Here is a 22,416-nt window from a genome sequence, read left to right as displayed (position 1 = left end):
AATTAAAAAGACCAAAGTTGGGTTCAAAATAGAGAGCTAAAGGCATCCCGAAAGGCTCCCTGGTTTGGCGCACCGGACTGTCCGGTGGCGCACCGGACAGTCTCCGGTGCACCAGGGGACCTCGCGCAGAACTCCTCAGCCTCGGAAATTTTCAGAAGCCGGCGCACTATAATTCACCGGACTGTCAGGTGTACACCGGACAATGTCCGGTGCTCCAAGAAGACGCGGCTCTGGAACTTGGCAGCCTCGGGAAATCATAACGGCTGCTCCGCTATAATTCACCGGACATGTCCGGTGTACACCGGACTGTCCGGTGTAACAGCGGGGCAACGACTACTTCAGGCGCCAACGGCTACCTGCGACGCAATAAATGCGCGCCAGCGCGCGCAGTGGTCAGGCACGTCCATACTGGCGCACCGGACAGTCTACAGTACGTGTCCGGTGCGCCACCAGACATCCAGGCGGGCCTAGAAGTCAGAGCTCCAATGGTCGGAATCCAACGGCTTTGGTGACGTGGCTGGGGCACCGGACTATCCGGTGTGCACCGGACTGTCCGGTGCACCATTCGACAGCCAGCCTGCACCAAACGGCTAGTTTGGTGGTTGGGGCTATAAATACCCCCAACCACCCCACATTCAAGTCATCCAAGTTTTCCAGCTTCCAACCACTATACAAGAGCTAGCATTCATTGCAAAGCACACCAAAAGAGATCAAATCCTCTCCCAACTCAACACAAAGCCCTAGTGACTAGAGAGAGTGATTTGTAGTGTTCATTTGAGCTCTTGCGCTTGGATCGCTTCTTTTCTTTGGCATTCTTTCTTGTGATCAAACACTCACTTGTAATTGAGGCAAGAGACACCAATTATGTGGTGGTCCTTGCGGGAAGTTTGATTCCCAAGTGATTTGAGAAGAGAAGCTCACTCGGTCCGAGGGACCGTTTGAGAGAGGGAAGGGTTGAAAGAGACCCGACCTTTGTGGCCTCCTCAACGGGGAGTAGGTTTGCGAGAACCGAACCTCGGTAAAACAAATCCTTGTGTCACACTCCTTATTTGCTTGAGATTTGTTTTGCACCCTCTCTCGCGGACTCGGTTTTATTTCTAACGCTAACCCGGCTTGTAGTTGTGTTTATATTTGTAAATTTCAGTTTCGCCCTATTCACCCCCCCTCTAGGCGACTATCAAGAACAGGTTATGCATAAAACCGGGGCTTGCCTTTAATTTAACACTTAGGTAGTGTTTGCTGGGGGAGGTACTCGCTTGGCGAGCATCCACTGGTTAAGTTCATCCTTCCTTGGGTTGTCCACCATCTGCAGCTTGTGGTTGGCACCACGCCAGTTGCTCGATCATCCTCTCTCGGTCCTAAATGAGATGCAAGATGCATATGTATGAATACAATGAAAGATATCACAAGATATATAGTTACACGGTAGCGAACTGACATTTAATTGTAAGACACCGTAAACAACCACACGCTAACATTAGCTATTTGCACGTTATCAGCGTTTCAACATCAACACCATTAAAAAGACGACAACATTTTATTTAATTACGCAACCCAACTACGACATCACAAGTACGCGCATTTTATTTATTTGGATACGGCTTTTCATTAGTTCTTCTAGTGATCATACAAAAGCATCCCAAACACAAGTTTAACAGAGGACACAGCAAGCAAGCACATGAATCATGGAACATATGTTAACTTAAGTTTAGACATTACAAGTCTAAGTCCGTTAAGTGCTAACTAAGCATTTTAAGCCAAAAGGGTGAACTAACAATCAAATAAGCACTAGCAGAATTTTTGGACAGCAATACAGCAGTCACTTGTTTCAGTCATAACTCACAAGATATTTAACCAAAAATAGTAAACTAGGACTTTCTAGAAAGCTTGAAAAGTGTTTTACAACTTTGGTATTGTCATCACAGCATGATTAAACACTTAGCAAGGTCAAAAGGTGTTAACACAACAGCGCTGTCCAGATTTGGACAGATTCAGACTTATGACTTTAAAAATTCATAACTGAAGATTCAGGCATCCAAACAAGATGATCCTAGACTTTCTGGAAAGGTAATAAAATTGTCTACATATCATTTATAAACATCTTAAGGTGATTCAATATTTAACTAAGGATAAAATACACTAGAAGGCTTTGCTGTCCAGAATTGGACAGATCCAGTCTTCAGACTTTAAACATCCATAACTTAATCTTCAGATCACCAAAAAGAGTGATCCAAGACTTTTTGAAAAGCTTGGCAAAAGCACTACATAACTTTTATAATCACCAAGAATTGATTCTATGTTGAACTGAATCAAACAATTCAGTTTTCGAAATCTGTTCTGTCAGTGGACAGAACACAACAACCAAGTTGTAAAATTCATAACTCTTAAACCGTCAGGCCTTTAGTTATGAAATTTTAACACAAGCAAGATAAGAAAAGCATCTACAAATTTATTATAATCTACAAGAACTGATTCAAACATTAACTTAAGCAAACAGTACAGTCTCTGAAATCTGTACAGAAATTGGACAGATTCAGTTACTGAATTTGTAAAAAGCATAACTCCTAAACTGTCAGACCTATGGCTGTCAAATTTTAACACCAGCAAGATAATAAAGTTATCTACCACTTTTCTATAGCACATATCTACAGAAAACACAATTTAGTTTATCAAACATACAGCACACCGAAAACAGTACGTGCAGCCCAAAACAGCAATCAATACATTTCAGCTTCTATACAATTCAAGAATTGCGGCGTTCTAGAGACTTGAATTATTATAACACTTTGACATTTATTAGAGTTAAAATAACCAAGTGAGAACTAACAAGTGGACTTACTAATTTTTATCTGTGTCATTATGAGCACTAGAAGTACCATATTTAATTAACAACACATTCTCCCCGATAATCGATATCGAAGTGTTGTTCACATAATAATTTGCATTTTAACTTAGACCTCACATGAGCACTAATACTTTTCATCCGCGACTATAACCATACGTATTTAGACTACAACAAGCAAATCATCGTGAACACGAGCTTAACTAAAGTCATCTAACAAGTTGGTTAACCAGTATAAAACTTAGCAAGTATTTTAGACTTCGCAACTCAAAAACATAGGTGGGAGCAGGTTAATTAGTTTTTCTTAACCACTTTCTCAACTTAAACTGGACAACACCCAAGTCACTTAAAACACCATATTTTAGGAGACCTCACATGTCGAGCATCAATTTATAACCTAAGTGACTCAACCTCTATCACGCTTGACAACTACCACATCACCCGATTTATCTATTTAGAACACCGCCTGCCTGGCGTACTACTAGTACCCCGCATTTTGACTCGACTTAAAAACATAGAGGAAGCGATGACTACTTCGGCATGTCACCACCTCACTACACAAGCCAAAAATTATTATTATTTAACCACACGCCTAGATAAGCATGATTTCAATTCAACTTGCCCATATTTTAAATCTCGGCATAAGCTTGGCTATTGGCTAACGAAGTGACCATTTTCTAATTACCAACATACACCACCTTTCACCATTTGTGGATACTTGCACGACACACGGCTATTGTAATACATCACAAGTACATACAACCTCATCAGTAAAGCACCAGCACATTTCCAAAAATTCCCCGAGACTACGACGACAAGGCTTCGATCCACCATACAACAAAAATCATGATGAAGCCGATAGGTGCTATCAACTAATCGTTAAAAAAATACTAGACTTACTTCTCGCCTTGCCACTACAACACCCTTTAGTCACATGACCCTCGGAAGCCTCCTTCACACGGTTATATAATAGCGACCTAAACGTCGTGTTACACAATACATACATCTTTCCTCGTCGCGAGTATAACCATATTACGGCATATACCCGCGCACCTCAAATAAATATCTCATGCCACCACTACTATATCACACCACGGCACACACACACCTACGTGCACTAATTAAATCCTCGCATCCCATGTATTTCCAATTTACTCATCACATTAAACAACACAACATATTTGCTTACCAAAACGTGAAGGAAACCATGCTACGACATATAACCAAAACATTTTATACCCACACACACTCCAACACCAATGTACACCACATCGACAAAAAATATAATTGTACAAACTACAAATCACACACATCCAACCACATCGCATAAATTTCTATCGAAATATAAAAACATTTGAGTTCTTTTCTACTTCTTTTTCTTTCGCCACGAACTTCAATCCATACCAATACATTTTCTTACACATATACACGCATGCACAACATCGACCAAGGCTTAAATAGATTAATCCACAAAATACCAAGTGAACAACCTGGACGAATCGAGGCTAGTAACATGGGCTGTCCACAAGGCTTGGCGTTTCGTCGAACGGGCCAAGCGCGAAGCGCGGCGTCGACCACTAGCGAGGGTCGATGACATAGCGGACGGGGCTGTGCACAACACATTATTTCTCACGGGTATTCCGTCGAACAGCCAAGGGGCATTGAAGAGAACAGCAAGGGCGCTCAGCTATGGGGAGGGAAGCAGGGGCGCCATGGAGGTTGCTGCCGCTGCTTGGTGTTTTGAAGGGTGGGCTGTTGTTCTTCCCTGCGCTTGAGGGGTTTCCTGCGCACGAGCAGAGAGGGAGGGAGGTGCCATGGCTGCCACAGAGGGCGTCGGCCAAGGGAACTGCTCCCTGCGCGCAGGGGAGAAAAAGGCTCCCTGCTCTTAACGCAGTGGAGAAGAGGGGGCGTTGGGCAGAGGAAGAAGAAGGGCTTGGGCGCCATGGCTGAGGAGCTTCAGCGCGCCGAGGAAGGAGGGGGCGCGGTGGAGAGAGCCTGCAGAGCTGCGACCGAGCAGAGGCATTGGGGCCTGGGCGAGCTCGGCCATGGAGCTCCTGCGCGCCGGGAAGAAAAAGCACCCTGCTGCCGACGTCGTGGATAAGGGGGCGCTCCCATGGGTGCCCTGCTCCCGCGATGGCGTGCTGCTGCATCCTAGGGAGCCGAGGGGGAAGAATGGTGCTGTTGCTGGGTGGCCATGGTTGGAGCAGAGAGACCCGCGCCCATGGAGCAGGGAGGGCGTCGCTGGTGGCTGTTGCTGCTGTGAAGAAGAAGAGGCAGGGAAGAAAGAAGGTGGCGGCTGGGAAAAATGGAGGGGTGGGAGTGCAAAATTGCCAAGGGCAAGGGAAGGGGTCCATATTTATAGAGAAACCCTAGGGTTAGGGTTCCCTAGTGGGCCAAATGGGCCGAGTTAGGCTGGCCCAAAACACTCAAACGGGCTGCGCTAATTTATTTCTCGGAATAAAAATGCTCTCGCGAAAGTCGTCCGTGTAAAAATAGAGCGAGCTGGTGCTCGGTCGGACAGAACGACGGATTATCCGTACTAAGAATTTAAATTTGTTTAGCGTCGCTCGAAAACAAAATAATTTCTCGCACCCAATTAGGAATAAAATGAATTGAGACCGATTGGTTTCGGATTCGTGATCGAGATCAATCGGGTCGGGTTAATAAAATCATTGCCGGTGTTGATTTTCGCATTTCGGATCAAACACGGAGGTATTAAGCCGAGTCGGATAAAAATTAATTAGAGGATGACCTACTGAGTATTTCGTTTGAGAGTACGGACTCAGATTAATTTTTGGACATAGATCGAACATCGAGAAAATTGGATTCAGACACAGCTCGACTAACAACTGTCGAGCGCTTGATTAAACGAGCTTTAGACGAGATTTATAAATCAAGAATGATTAACAAGTTGGCATTCGTGCCGATAAATAAAAGTTTTAACAGGCTCCAAAATTGGCCTTCTATGAGACTGAGTAACTCCGAATTCGGTGAAACGTGAATGAATAATCTGGATAATCAGGGACATACGCGAGCGAGAAATAGAAATTTTTACTGAGCATCCGAGATTGGGATAAATCTCCCGATATAACGCGAAATAGACACCTGGGGTGTCACAGCCTTCCCCCCTTAAAAAGAATCTCGTCCCGAGATTCGAATGAGGATATTTAAGGGTGGAGAAGCATGTAACTCCCAGACTGAAGATAGATGCAAATTCATGAGAGGGTATCTCACAAGATACTGAAGACAGATTTGGTCAGAATATCGCGACATATCGAGACAAAATGCAGCGATCATTCTGAGAGTGTCCACAAAAGATAGCACATCGGTGTAGTTCTATAATGGATCGCAACTATTAATCGTGATACCAGCGTGTACCGAGCAGCTGAACCATGTGTGCACCATAGTAGGCTCTCGGTTTCGTCGCGGCACCATCAGTCGTTAGTCATGACACCATTACCAAACATAACCAATGAAAAATTTATGTGGCTTAAATTAGATGGAGCCCATGAGAATATGGCTCAGAAAATGTGACTGAAGTTGAGGCAAAGATTGTTGGCAAAAGAGCATCACCTGAGAATTTTCTTCAACTCAGAGAACTATTTTATGCCCATCACGGGGATTATCAGCCAAAGATTGATACGATTTTCAATATGAGGAGGAACCAACCATGAGATCAAGATTGATGAGCTTTTAGAGACATGAGAGAACTAAAGTCAATAGCATAATCCATTGAACCAAATGGATCCACTTCTTAGAGATAAAATCGATAAAACAACGTCATAATCCTCAGAGAAGGGGGTATGAGAATGATCAGAAATGGGAGGTTTAGGCGAGATCAACATCCGATACTTGAGAACAGGTTATAGCAGATAACCAGATAACGGGGCAGAATCGATGAAGGATCCAGGGATTCGGATGATAAGCCACAACATGATTCATAAAGGTAACGATTTACTAGATCCAGGTGAAAAGAGAGGCAGTCGCATGAGATCGCTTAGGATGAGCAGCAGAAAGGTTATGAAGATTTGGGGCAGGATCTATGGAATGAAACATGGCCTTGATAGGGTTTGCGCAACTAGACACCAAACGATTTTTTTGACACAAGTGCACAAGGAGACTTGGGTTGATCTAGCGGTCAAGCTATGGGCGTCTATAAGTTGTGCAGGTGCAATTTCAAGTGTAAAACACACAAGGGCTAGAAACACCAAAACAAGCACGTGATTTGATATTTTTTAAGGGTTTCACTAGGGAACCACTAGATTGTTTGGGGAAGGGGTCTTTTCATGAGCAGGACAGACAACATTTTTTTTGGTTAGAGGCAAAATGGACTAAACAACTATCGTACCTTCTAGAAAGCAAGGCAAGAGAAACACATATCACGACCTAGTCAAGAATTACCAATCCGATACAAGGTAAAACATTTCTTATAGTTCCTAACATAGCAGTACATCACATTATTCACAAGTTATTATTGGAATAAAGGTGAGAGAAGCATGTTGATGCATAAGAGACAATTATAATGCGACAATCATGATGCATGCTCATTCTAGTCGTCTTCTCAGACCTAACTAATTTTTCGGGTGCTTTTACGGCATCCTTATTAATAGTAGTAGCAGCCTTTATGACTTATATAAATATAGTCACCTAGCTACCCATCTATTTTCCTAAGGCTTCACGTCCTAGGTCTATCCTGATCGTCCTGACGATCTATCCAACATTGGTTTCTAAGCAAGTTTTACTTTAGAAAAGTTGGTAATCATGACTTATTGACTTCTCTGTGATGGTATTCGCTCCGATACCAGCTGTGGCGGAACCACCCGAATTATTCCAGCTTAAGTGCCCAAGTTGCACCCATAAGGGCAGCAACACACTTAAACAGGAATAACCCGTCAGTCCCTCGGATCTAGTCCGATAAAGCCACTTACCAGGATCGAATACCACTAGCTCACACGAAGGTGAGGCACAGAGAAATACAATAAAACATAATACCACAAATTTAATAAGTATCATTAGTGATTACATTATCAGAGTTTCAGAAATAATAACCATAAATTTTAATGCAGCGGAAATAACTAACGGAGAAAACCGAGTAACATGGCGAAGCCTGGCCACGCTACTCCTCCTGGTCCTCTCCTGTGGAAGCAGTAACCCACTCGACCATCTATCCCGGTGGCAGGGACGAAGGCCAAGTCACACCATCAACCAATCATCCTAAGGAGTACCTGCAAAAATTATGCCACAAGCAAGGCTAAGTATACTAATACTCAGCTAGACTTACCCGGTGTGAGGAGTCTACTCCTCTACCTCTAGACATGCAGCTGTTTGGCTGAGGGGTTTGGTTTGCCAAAAGCACTAGCTGAGTCTAAAATCAAGTTTTAGCTTTTCAAGTTTTAGTATGATCCTTTTAGACTAGATGTGTACCTAGCTATTCATACATGGTATCAAACATTTTATCAATCAACATCTTTTTGCCAGTCACCTCATTTCCACTTATTACTCAATGCAGTACAATGGATCAAGCAGTCTCATTAGCTGCGAGAAGCAGACGATTCAAATCGAGTTTTTATCCTTGCAAGGTAAACCTAAACACACGACATGTAGGGGCACTCCGTCCCCACACATATCAACCATCCCCATCAATTCCCCGTCAGCAGATCAGGGCTCACCGCCTTGGCGTACAATGCCTCACTGACCCCGACTGCCGTCGTGCAGTGACCGCACTTGTACCCACCATAACCGGAATGGGAGACCACGTCTCAGGTCGCGTGAGGGGTAAAGTCCACTGCCAGGTTCAATCAGGTACTAGGCTTACCGATTTACCATATTTCTCGGCATGTGCTTAGTACGTTCAAACGCTTGACACAGGTATCCGCACGTTAATCCTTATTCCAATTTTCATCTTGTAGACCACGCATCCCCATGGACCCGTGTCCACAGACCATCACCATTCTGTTATCAAAGTGGATACAACCAATTCCTAACCTCGCGCGAGTGCTAGAAAAATCACTCGACTTCTACCGAGATCCTAATTAATAAAGCAGCTACTCGACCTAGCATACTAGTATTCATCTCAATAGGATTCCTGAGATCATGCAACTAGGGTTTAAATCAACTCCTACACTTAAGTTCACAATACAAGCCTACAAACATTAAGTGTAGTAAAATATCATATAGAACAGGTTATGCATAAAACCGGGGCTTGCCTTTAATTTAACACTTAGGTAGTGTTTGCTGGGGGAGGTACTCGCTTGGCGAGCATCCACTGGTTAAGTTCATCCTTCCTTGGGTTGTCCACCATCTGCAGCTTGTGGTTGGCACCACGCCAGTTGCTCAATCATCCTCTCTCGGTCCTAAATGAGATGCAAGATGCATATGTATGAATACAATGAAAGATATCACAAGATATATAGTTACACGGTAGCGAACTGACATTTAATTGTAAGACACCGTAAACAACCACACACTAACATTAGCTATTTGCACGTTATCGGCGTTTCAACATCAACACCATTAAAAAGACGACAACATTTTATTTAATTACGCAACCCAACTACGACATCACAAGTACGCGCATTTTATTTATTTGGATACGGCTTTTCATTAGTTCTTCTAGTGATCATACAAAAGCATCCCAAACACAAGTTTAACAGAGGACACAGCAAGCAAGCACATGAATCATGGAACACATGTTAACTTAAGTTTAGACATTACAAGTCTAAGTCCGTTAAGTGCTAACTAAGCATTTTAAGCCAAAAGGGTGAACTAACAATCAAATAAGCACTAGCAGAATTTTTGGACAGCAATACAGCAGTCACTTGTTTCAGTCATAACTCACAAGATATTTAACCAAAAATAGTAAACTAGGACTTTCTAGAAAGCTTGAAAAGTGTTTTACAACTTTGGTATTGTCATCACAGCATGATTAAACACTTAGCAAGGTCAAAAGGTGTTAACACAACAGCGCTGTCCAGATTTGGACAGATTCAGACTTATGACTTTAAAAATTCATAACTGAAGATTCAGGCATCCAAACAAGATGATCCTAGACTTTCTGGAAAGGTAATAAAATTGTCTACATATCATTTATAAACATCTTAAGGTGATTCAATATTTAACTAAGGATAAAATACACTAGAAGGCTTTGCTGTCCAGAATTGGACAGATCCAGTCTTCAGACTTTAAACATCCATAACTTAATCTTCAGATCACCAAAAAGAGTGATCCGAGACTTTTTGAAAAGCTTGGCAAAAGCACTACATAACTTTTATAATCACCAAGAATTGATTCTATGTTGAACTGAATCAAACAATTCAGTTTTCGAAATCTGTTCTGTCAGTGGACAGAACACAACAACCAAGTTGTAAAATTCATAACTCTTAAACCGTCAGGCCTTTAGTTATGAAATTTTAACACAAGCAAGATAAGAAAAGCATCTACAAATTTATTATAATCTACAAGGACTGATTCAAACATTAACTTAAGCAAACAGTACAGTCTCTGAAATCTGTACAGAAATTGGACAGATTCAGTTACTGAATTTGTAAAAAGCATAACTCCTAAACTGTCAGACCTATGGCTGTCAAATTTTAACACCAGCAAGATAATAAAGTTATCTACCACTTTTCTATAGCACATATCTACAGAAAACACAATTTAGTTCATCAAACATACAGCACACCGAAAACAGTGCGTGCAGCCCAAAACAGCAATCAATACATTTCAGCTTCTATACAATTCAAGAATTGCGGCGTTCTAGAGACTTGAATTATTATAACACTTTGACATTTGTTAGAGTTAAAATAATCAAGTGAGAACTAACAAGTGGACTTACTAATTTTTATTTGTGTCATTATGAGCACTAGAAGTATCATATTTAATTAACAACACATTCTCCCCGATAATCGATATCGAAGTGTTGTTCACATAATAATTTGCATTTTAACTTAGACCTCACATGAGCACTAATACTTTTCATCCGCGACTATAACCATACGTATTTAGACTACAACAAGCAAATCATCAAGTATTTTAGACTTCGCAACTCAAAAACATAGGTGGGAGCAGGTTAATTAGTTTTTCTTAACCACTTTCTCAACTTAAACTGGACAACACCCAAGTCACTTAAAACACCATATTTTAGGAGACCTCACATGTCGAGCATCAATTTATAACCTAAGTGACTCAACCTCTATCACGCTTGACAACTACCACATCACCCGATTTATCTATTTGGAACACCGCCTGCCTGGCGTACTACTAGTACCTCGCATTTTGACTCGACTTAAAAACATAGAGGAAGCGATGACTACTTCGGCATGTCACCACCTCACTACACAAGCCAAAAATTATTATTATTTAACCACACGCCTAGATAAGCATGATTTCAATTCAACTTGCCCATATTTTAAATCTCGGCATAAGCTTGGCTATTGGCTAACGAAGTGACCATTTTCTAATTACCAACATACACCACCTTTCACCATTTGTGGATACTTGCACGACACACGGCTATTGTAATACATCACAAGTACATACAACCCCATCAGTAAAGCACCAGCACATTTCCAAAAAATCCCCGAGACTACGACGACAAGGCTTCGATCCGCCATACAACAAAAATCATGACGAAGTCGATAGGTGCTATCAACTAATCGTTAAAAAAATACTAGACTTACTTCTCGCCTTGCCACTACAACACCCTTTAGTCACATGACCCTCGGAAGCCTCCTTCACACGGTTATATAATAGCGACCTAAACGTCGTGTTACACAATACATACATCTTTCCTCGTCGCGAGTATAACCATATTACGGCATATACCCGCGCACCTCAAATAAATATCTCATGCCACCACTACTATATCACACCACGGCACACACACACCTACGTGCACTAATTAAATCCTCGCATCCCATGTATTTCCAATTTACTCATCACATTAAACAACACAACATATTTGCTTACCAAAACGTGAAGGAAACCTTGCTACGACATATAACCAAAACATTTTATACCCACACACACTCCAACACCAATGTACACCACATCGACAAAAAATATAATTGTACAAACTACAAATCGCACACATCCAACCACATCGCATAAATTCCTATCGAAATATAAAAACATTTGAGTTCTTTTCTACTTCTTTTTCTTTCGCCACGAACTTCAATCCATACCAATACATTTTCTTACACATATACACGCATGCACAACATCGACCAAGGCTTAAATAGATTAATCCACAAAATACCAAGTGAACAACCTGGACGAATCGAGGCTAGTAACATGGGCTGTCCACAAGGCTTGGCGTTTCGTCGAACGGGCCAAGCGCGAAGCGCGGTGTCGACCACTAGCGAGGGTCGACGGCATAGCGGACGGGGCTGTGCACAACACATTATTTCTCACGGGTATTCCGTCGAATAGCCAAGGGGTATTGAAGAGAACAGCAAGGGCGCTCAGCTATGGGAGGGAAGTAGGGGCGCCATGGAGGTTGCTGCCGCTGCTTGGTGTTTTGAAGGGTGGGCTGTTGTTCTTCCCTGCGCTTGAGGGGTTTCCTGCGCACGAGCAGAGAGGGAGGGAGGTGCCTTGGCTGCCACAGAGGGCGTCGGCCAAGGGAACTGCTCCCTGCGCGCAGGGGAGAAAAAGGCTCCCTGCTCTTAACGCAGTGGAGAAGAAGGGGCGTTGGGCAGAGGAAGAAGAAGGGCTTGGGCGCCATGGCTGAGGAGCTTCAGCGCGCCGAGGAAGGAGGGGGCACGGTGGAGAGAGCCTGCAGAGCTGCGACCGAGCAGAGGCGTTGGGGCCTGGGCGAGCTCGGCCATGGAGCTCCTGCGCGCGGGGAAGAAAAAGCTCCCTGCTGCCGACGTCGTGGATAAGGGGGCGCTCCCATGGGGGCCCTGCTCCCGCGATGGTGTGCTGCTGCATCCCAGGGAGCCGAGGGGGAAGAATGGCGCTGTTGCTGGGTGGCCATGGTTGGAGCAGAGAGACCCGCGCCCCATGGAGCAGGGAGGGCGTCGCTGGTGGCTGTTGCTGCCGTGAAGAAGAAGAGGCAGGGAAGAAAGAAGGTGGCGGCTGGGAAAAATGGAGGGTGGGAGTGCAAAATTGCCCAGGGCAAGGGAAGGGGTTCCATATCTTATTAGAGAAACCCCTAGGGTTAGGGTTCCCTAGTGTGCCCAAATGGGAGTCCTGAGTTAGACTGGCCCAAAACACTCAAAACGGGCTGCGCTAATTTATTTCTCGGAATAAAAATGCTCTCGCGAAAGTCGTCCGTGTAAAAATAGAGCGAGCTGGTGCTCGGTCGGACAGAACGACGGATTATCCGTACTAAGAATTTAAATTTGTTTAGCGTCGCTCGAAAACAAAATAATTTCTCGCACCCAATTAGGAATAAAATGAATTGAGACCGATTGGTTTCGGATTCGTGATCGAGATCAATCGGGTCGGGTTAATAAAATCATTGTCGGTGTTGATTTTCGCATTTCGGATCAAACGCGGAGGTATTAAGCCGAGTCGGATAAAAATTAATTAGAGGATGACCTACTGAGTATTTCGTTTGAGAGTACGGACTCAGATTAATTTTTGGACATAGATCGAACATCGAGAAAATTGGATTCAGACACGGCTCGACTAACAACTGTCGAGCGCTTGATTAAACGAGCTTTAGATGAGATTTATAAATCAAGAATGATTAACAAGTTGGCATTCGTGCCGAGAAATAAAAGTTTTAACAGGCTCCAAAATTGGCCTTCTATGAGACTGAGTAACTCCGAATTCGGTGAAACGTGAATGAATAATCTGGATAATCACGGACATACGCGAGCGAGAAATAGAAATTTTTACTGAGCATCCGAGATTGGGATAAATCTCCCGATATAACGCGAAATAGACACCTGGGGTGTCACAGCCTTCCCCCCTTAAAAAGAATCTCGTCCCGAGATTCGAATGAGGATATTTAAGGGTGGAGAAGCATGTAACTCCCAGACTGAAGATAGATGCAAATTCATGAGAGGGTATCTGACAAGATACTGAAGACAGATTTGGTCAGAATATCGCGACATATCGAGACAAAATGCAGCGATCATTCTGAGAGTGTCCACAAAAGATAGCACATCGGTGTAGTTCTATAATGGATCGCAACTATTAATCGTGATACCAGCGTGTACCGAGCAGCTGAACCATGTGTGCACCATAGTAGGCTCTCGGTTTCGTCGCGGCACCATCAGTCGTTAGTCATGACACCATTACCAAACATAACCAATGAAAATTTTATGTGGCTTAAATTAGATGGAGCCCATGAGAATATGGCTCAGAAAATGTGACTGAAGTTGAGGCAAAGATTGTTGGCAAAAGAGCATCACCTGAGAATTTTCTTCAACTCAGAGAACTATTTTATGCCCATCACGGGGATTATCAGCCAAAGATTGATACGATTTTCAATATGAGGAGGAACCAACCATGAGATCAAGATTGATGAGCTTTTAGAGACATGAGAGAACTAAAGTCAATAGCATAATCCATTGAACCAAATGGATCCACTTCTTAGAGATAAAATCGATAAAACAACGTCATAATCCTCAGAGAAGGGGGTATGAGAATGATCAGAAATGGGAGGTTTAGGCGAGATCAACATCCGATACTTGAGAACAGGTTATAGCAGATAACCAGATAACGGGGCAGAATCGATGAAGGATCCAGGGATTCGGATGATAAGCCACAACATGATTCATAAAGGTAACGATTTACTAGATCCAGGTGAAAAGAGAGGCAGTCGCATGAGATCGCTTAGGATGAGCAGCAGAAAGGTTATGAAGATTTGGGGCAGGATCTATGGAATGAAACATGGCCTTGATAGGGTTTGCGCAACTAGACACCAAACGATTTTTTTGACACAAGTGCACAAGGAGACTTGGGTTGATCTAGCGGTCAAGCTATGGGCGTCTATAAGTTGTGCAGGTGCAATTTCAAGTGTAAAACACACAAGGGCTAGAAACACCAAAACAAGCACGTGATTTGATATTTTTTTAAGGGTTTCACTAGGGAACCACTAGATTGTTTGGGGAAGGGGTCTTTTCATGAGCAGGACAGACAACATTTTTTTTGGTTAGAGGCAAAATGGACTAAACAACTATCGTACCTTCTAGAAAGCAAGGCAAGAGAAACACATATCACGACCTAGTCAAGAATTACCAATCCGATACAAGGTAAAACATTTCTTATAGTTCCTAACATAGCAGTACATCACATTATTCACAGGTTATTATTGGAATAAAGGTGAGAGAAGCATGTTGATGCATAAGAGACAATTATAATGCGACAATCATGATGCATGCTCATTCTAGTCGTCTTCTCAGACCTAACTAATTTTTCGGGTGCTTTTACGGCATCCTTATTAATAGTAGTAGCAGCCTTTATGACTTATATAAATATAGCCACCTAGCTACCCATCTATTTTCCTAAGGCTTCACGTCCTAGGTCTATCCTGATCGTCCTGACGATCTATCCAACATTGGTTTCTAAGCAAGTTTTACTTTAGAAAAGTTGGTAATCATGACTTACTGACTTCTCTGTGATGGTATTCGCTCCGATACCAGCTGTGGCGGAACCGCCCGAATTATTCCAGCTTAAGTGCCCAAGTTGCACCCATAAGGGCAGCAACACACTTAAACAGGAATAACCCGTCAGTCCCTCGGATCTAGTCCGATAAAGCCACTTACCAGGATCGAATACCACTAGCTCACACGAAGGTGAGGCACAGAGAAATACAATAAAACATAATACCACAAATTTAATAAGTATCATTAGTGATTACATTATCAGAGTTTCAGAAATAATAACCATAAATTTTAATGCAGCGGAAATAACTAACGGAGAAAACCGAGTAACATGGCGAAGCCTGGCCACGCTACTCTTCCTGGTCCTCTCCTGTGGAAGCAGTAACCCACTCGACCATCTATCCCGGTGGCAGGGACGAAGGCCAAGTCACACCATCAACCAATCATCCTAAGGAGTACCTGCAAAAATTATGCCACAAGCAAGGCTAAGTATACTAATACTCAGCTAGACTTACCCGGTGTGAGGAGTCTACTCCTCTACCTCTAGACATGCAGCTGTTTGGCTGAGGGGTTTGGTTTGCCAAAAGCACTAGCTGAGTCTAAAATCAAGTTTTAGCTTTTCAAGTTTTAGTATGATCCTTTTAGACTAGATGTGTACCTAGCTATTCATACATGGTATCAAACATTTTATCAATCAACATCTTTTTGCCAGTCACCTCATTTCCACTTATTACTCAATGCAGTACAATGGATCAAGCAGTCTCATTAGCTGCGAGAAGCAGACGATTCGAATCGAGTTTTTATCCTTGCAAGGTAAACCTAAACACACGACATGTAGGGGCACTCCGTCCCCACAAATATCAACCATCCCCATCGATTCCCCGTCAGCAGATCAGGGCTCACCGCCTTGGCGTACAATGCCTCACTGACCCCGACTGCCGTCGTGCAGTGACCGCACTTGTACCCACCATAACCGGAATGGGAGACCACGTCTCAGGTCGCGTGAGGGGTAAAGTCCACTGCCAGGTTCAATCAGGTACTAGGCTTACCGATTTACCATATTTCTCGGCATGTGCTTAGTACGTTCAAACGCTTGACACAGGTATCCGCACGTTAATCCTTATTCCAATTTTCATCTTGTAGACCACGCATCCCCATGGACCCGTGTCCACAGACCATCACCATTCTGTTATCAAAGTGGATACAACCAATTCCTAACCTCGCGCGAGTGCTAGAAAAATCACTCGACTTCTACCGAGATCCTAATTAATAAAGCAGCTACTCGACCTAGCATACTAGTATTCATCACAATAGGATTCCTGAGATCATGCAACTAGGGTTTAAATCAACTCCTACACTTAAGTGCACAATACAAGCCTACAAACATTAAGTGTAGTAAAATATCATATAGAATAGGTTATGCATAAAACCGGGGCTTGCCTTTAATTTAACACTTAGGTAGTGTTTGCTGGGGGAGGTACTCGCTTGGCGAGCATCCACTGGTTAAGTTCATCCTTCCTTGGGTTGTCCACCATCTGCAGCTTGTGGTTGGCACCACGCCAGTTGCTCGATCATCCTCTCTCGGTCCTAAATGAGATGCAAGATGCATATGTATGAATACAATGAAAGATATCACAAGATATATAGTTACACGGTAGCGAACTGACATTTAATTGTAAGACACCGTAAACAACCACACACTAACATTAGCTATTTGCACGTTATCGGCGTTTCAACATCAACACCATTAAAAAGACGACAACATTTTATTTAATTACGCAACCCAACTACGACATCACAAGTACGCGCATTTTATTTATTTGGATACGGCTTTTCATTAGTTCTTCTAGTGATCATACAAAAGCATCCCAAACACAAGTTTAACAGAGGACACAGCAAGCAAGCACATGAATCATGGAACACATGTTAACTTAAGTTTAGACATTACAAGTCTAAGTCCGTTAAGTGCTAACTAAGCATTTTAAGCCAAAAGGGTGAACTAACAATCAAATAAGCACTAGCAGAATTTTTGGACAGCAATACAGCAGTCACTTGTTTCAGTCATAACTCACAAGATATTTAACCAAAAATAGTAAACTAGGACTTTCTAGAAAGCTTGAAAAGTGTTTTACAACTTTGGTATTGTCATCACAGCATGATTAAACACTTAGCAAGGTCAAAAGGTGTTAACACAACAGCGCTGTCCAGATTTGGACAGATTCAGACTTATGACTTTAAAAATTCATTACTGAAGATTCAGGCATCCAAACAAGATGATCCTAGACTTTCTGGAAAGGTAATAAAATTGTCTACATATCATTTATAAACATCTTAAGGTGATTCAATATTTAACTAAGGATAAAATACACTAGAAGGCTTTGCTGTCCAGAATTGGACAGATCCAGTCTTCAGACTTTAAACATCCATAACTTAATCTTCAGATCACCAAAAAGAGTGATCCGAGACTTTTTGAAAAGCTTGGCAAAAGCACTACATAACTTTTATAATCACCAAGAATTGATTCTATGTTGAACTGAATCAAACAATTCAGTTTTCGAAATCTGTTCTGTCAGTGGACAGAACACAACAACCAAGTTGTAAAATTCATAACTCTTAAACCGTCAGGCCTTTAGTTATGAAATTTTAACACAAGCAAGATAAGAAAAGCATCTACAAATTTATTATAATCTACAAGGACTGATTCAAACATTAACTTAAGCAAACAGTACAGTCTCTAAAATCTGTACAGAAATTGGACAGATTCAGTTACTGAATTTGTAAAAAGCATAACTCCTAAACTGTCAGACCTATGGCTGTCAAATTTTAACACCAGCAAGATAATAAAGTTATCTACCACTTTTCTATAGCACATATCTACAGAAAACACAATTTAGTTCATCAAACATACAGCACACCAAAAACAGTGCGTGCAGCCCAAAACAGCAATCAATACATTTCAGCTTCTATACAATTCAAGAATTGCGGCGTTCTAGAGACTTGAATTATTATAACACTTTGACATTTGTTAGAGTTAAAATAATCAAGTGAGAACTAACATGTGGACTTACTAATTTTTATCTGTGTCATTATGAGCACTAGAAGTACCATATTTAATTAACAACACATTCTCCCCGATAATCGATATCGAAGTGTTGTTCACATAATAATTTGCATTTTAACTTAGACCTCACATGAGCACTAATACTTTTCATCCGCGACTATAACCATACGTATTTAGACTACAACAAGCAAATCATCGTGACCACGAGCTTAACTAAAGTCATCTAACAAGTTGGCTAACCAGTATAAAACTTAGCAAGTATTTTAGACTTCGCAACTCAAAAACATAGGTGGGAGCAGGTTAATTAGTTTTTCTTAACCACTTTCTCAACTTAAACTGGACAACACCCAAGTCACTTAAAACACCATATTTTAGGAGACCTCACATGTCGAGCATCAATTTATAACCTAAGTAACTCAACCTCTATCACGCTTGACAACTACCACATCACCCAATTTATCTATTTGGAACACCGCCTACCTGGCGTACTACTAGTACCTCGCATTTTGACTCGACTTAAAAACATAGAGGAAGCGATGACTACTTCGGCATGTCACCACCTCACTACACAAGCCAAAAATTATTATTATTTTAACCACACGCCTAGATAAGCATGATTTCAATTCAACTTGCCCATATTTTAAATCTCGGCATAAGCTTGGCTATTGGCTAACGAAGTGACCATTTTCTAATTACCAACATACACCACCTTTCACCATTTGTGGATACTTGCACGACACACGGCTATTGTAATACATCACAAGTACATACAACCCCATCAGTAAAGCACCAGCACATTTCCAAAAATTCCCCGAGACTACGACGACAAGGCTTCGATCCGCCATACAACAAAAATCATGACGAAGCCGATAGGTGCTATCAACTAATCGTTAAAAAAATACTAGACTTACTTCTCGCCTTGCCACTACAACACCCTTTAGTCACATGACCCTCGGAAGCCTCCTTCACACGGTTATATAATAGCGACCTAAACGTCGTGTTACACAATACATACATCTTTCCTCGTCGCGAGTATAACCATATTATGGCATATACCCGCGCACCTCAAATAAATATCTCATGCCACCACTACTATATCACACCACGGCACACACACACCTACGTGCACTAATTAAATCCTCGCATCCCATGTATTTCCAATTTACTCATCACATTAAACAACACAACATATTTGCTTACCAAAACGTGAAGGAAACCTTGCTACGACATATAACCAAAACATTTTATACCCACACACACTCCAACACCAATGTACACCACATCGACAAAAAATATAATTGTACAAACTACAAATCGCACACATCCAACCACATCGCATAAATTCCTATCGAAATATAAAAACATTTGAGTTCTTTTCTACTTCTTTTTCTTTCGCCACGAACTTCAATCCATACCAATACATTTTCTTACACATATACACGCATGCACAACATCGACCAAGGCTTAAATAGATTAATCCACAAAATACCAAGTGAACAACCTGGACGAATCGAGGCTAGTAACATGGGCTGTCCACAAGGCTTGGCGTTTCGTCGAACGGGCCAAGCGCGAAGCGCGGCGTCGACCACTAGCGAGGGTCGACGGCATAGCGGACGGGGCTGTGCACAACACATTATTTCTCACGGGTATTCCGTCGAATAGCCAAGGGGTATTGAAGAGAACAGCAAGGGCGCTCAGCTATGGGAGGGAAGCAGGGGCGCCATGGAGGTTGCTGCCGCTGCTTGGTGTTTTGAAGGGTGGGCTGTTGTTCTTCCCTGCGCTTGAGGGGTTTCCTGCGCACGAGCAGAGAGGGAGGGAGGTGCCTTGGCTGCCACAGAGGGCGTCGGCCAAGGGAACTGCTCCCTGCGCGCAGGGGAGAAAAAGGCTCCCTGCTCTTAACGCAGTGGAGAAGAGGGGGCGTTGGGCAGAGGAAGAAGAAGGGCTTGGGCGCCATGGATGAGGAGCTTCAGCGCGCCGAGGAAGGAGGGGGCACGGTGGAGAGAGCCTGCAGAGCTGCGACCGAGCAGAGGCGTTGGGGCCTGGGCGAGCTCGGCCATGGAGCTCCTGCGCGCGGGGAAGAAAAAGCTCCCTGCTGCTGACGTCGTGGATAAGGGGGCGCTCCCATGGGGGCCCTGCTCCCGCGATGGTGTGCTGCTGCATCCCAGGGAGCCGAGGGGGAAGAATGGCGCTGTTGCTGGGTGGCCATGGTTGGAGCAGAGAGACCCGCGCCCATGGAGCAGGGAGGGCGTCGCTGGTGGCTGTTGCTGCCGTGAAGAAGAAGAGGCAGGGAAGAAAGAAGGTGGCGGCTGGGAAAAATGGAGGGGTGGGAGTGCAAAATTGCCAAGGGCAAGGGAAGGGGTCCATATTTATAGAGAAACCCTAGGGTTAGGGTTCCCTAGTGGGCCAAATGAGCCGAGTTAGGCTGGCCCAAAACACTCAAACGGGCTGCGCTAATTTATTTCTCGGAATAAAAATGCTCTCGCGAAAGTCGTCCGTGTAAAAATAGAGCGAGCTGGTGCTCGGTCGGACAGAACGACGGATTATCCGTACTAAGAATTTAAATTTGTTTAGCGTCGCTCGAAAACAAAATAATTTCTCGCACCCAATTAGGAATAAAATGAATTGAGACCGATTGGTTTCGGATTCGTGATCGAGATCAATCGGGTCGGGTTAATAAAATCATTGTCGGTGTTGATTTTCGCATTTCGGATCAAACGCGGAGGTATTAAGCCGAGTCGGATAAAAATTAATTAGAGGATGACCTACTGAGTATTTCGTTTGAGAGTACGGACTCAGATTAATTTTTGGATATAGATCGAACATCGAGAAAATTGGATTCAGACACAGCTCGACTAACAACTGTCGAGCGCTTGATTAAACGAGCTTTAGACGAGATTTATAAATCAAGAATGATTAACAAGTTGGCATTCGTGCCGAGAAATAAAAGTTTTAACAGGCTCCAAAATTGGCCTTCTATGAGACTGAGTAACTCCGAATTCGGTGAAACGTGAATGAATAATCTGGATAATCAGGGACATACGCGAGCGAGAAATAGAAATTTTTACTGAGCATCCGAGATTGGGATAAATCTCCCGATATAACGCGAAATAGACACCTGGGGTGTCACAGCCTTCCCCCCTTAAAAAGAATCTCGTCCCGAGATTCGAATGAGGATATTTAAGGGTGGAGAAGCATGTAACTCCCAGACTGAAGATAGATGCAAATTCATGAGAGGGTATCTGACAAGATACTGAAGACAGATTTGGTCAGAATATCGCGACATATCGAGACAAAATGCAGCGATCATTCTGAGAGTGTCCACAAAAGATAGCACATCGGTGTAGTTTTATAATGGATCACAACTATTAATCGTGATACCAGCGTGTACCGAGCAGCTGAACCATGTGTGCACCATAGTAGGCTCTCGGTTTCGTCGCGGCACCATCAGTCGTTAGTCATGACACCATTACCAAACATAACCAATGAAAAATTTATGTGGCTTAAATTAGATGGAGCCCATGAGAATATGGCTCAGAAAATGTGACTGAAGTTGAGGCAAAGATTGTTGGCAAAAGAGCATCACCTGAGAATTTTCTTCAACTCAGAGAACTATTTTATGCCCATCACGAGGATTATCAGCCAAAGATTGATACGATTTTCAATATGAGGAGGAACCAACCATGAGATCAAGATTGATGAGCTTTTAGAGACATGAGAGAACTAAAGTCAATAGCATAATCCATTGAACCAAATGGATCCACTTCTTAGAGATAAAATCGATAAAACAACGTCATAATCCTCAGAGAAGGGGGTATGAGAATGATCAGAAATGGGAGGTTTAGGCGAGATCAACATCCGATACTTGAGAACAGGTTATAGCAGATAACCAGATAACGGGGCAGAATCGATGAAGGATCCAGGGATTCGGATGATAAGCCACAACATGATTCATAAAGGTA

General features: G+C 42.9%; 3 protein-coding genes across 3 annotated transcripts; all 3 read right to left on the bottom strand.

The window, feature by feature from the left end:
* Positions 1–4,176: 4,176 nt before the first annotated feature.
* LOC111590554 (uncharacterized) lies at positions 4,177–5,007 on the bottom strand. The gene has a single exon (XM_023301307.1). The coding sequence runs from the start codon at positions 4,990–4,992 to the stop codon at positions 4,465–4,467; it is 528 nt and encodes a 175-aa protein (XP_023157075.1). The 5' UTR covers positions 4,993–5,007; the 3' UTR covers positions 4,177–4,464.
* Positions 5,008–11,840: 6,833 nt separating this feature from the next.
* On the bottom strand, positions 11,841–12,834 carry LOC109943469 (uncharacterized). Its single transcript, XM_020546546.3, has one exon. The coding sequence runs from the start codon at positions 12,767–12,769 to the stop codon at positions 12,308–12,310; it is 462 nt and encodes a 153-aa protein (XP_020402135.2). The 5' UTR covers positions 12,770–12,834; the 3' UTR covers positions 11,841–12,307.
* Positions 12,835–19,688: 6,854 nt separating this feature from the next.
* LOC109943468 (uncharacterized) lies at positions 19,689–20,802 on the bottom strand. The gene has a single exon (XM_020546545.3). It carries the CDS (start codon positions 20,615–20,617, stop codon positions 20,156–20,158), a length of 462 nt encoding a protein of 153 aa, XP_020402134.1. The 5' UTR covers positions 20,618–20,802; the 3' UTR covers positions 19,689–20,155.
* Positions 20,803–22,416: the final 1,614 nt, after the last annotated feature.

This window comes from Zea mays, chromosome 1, assembly GCF_902167145.1.
Source record: "Zea mays cultivar B73 chromosome 1, Zm-B73-REFERENCE-NAM-5.0, whole genome shotgun sequence".
Taxonomy (NCBI): domain Eukaryota; kingdom Viridiplantae; phylum Streptophyta; class Magnoliopsida; order Poales; family Poaceae; genus Zea; species Zea mays.
Note: the sequence above shows the minus strand (reverse complement) of the source record. Positions and strands in the feature narration are given on the sequence as shown.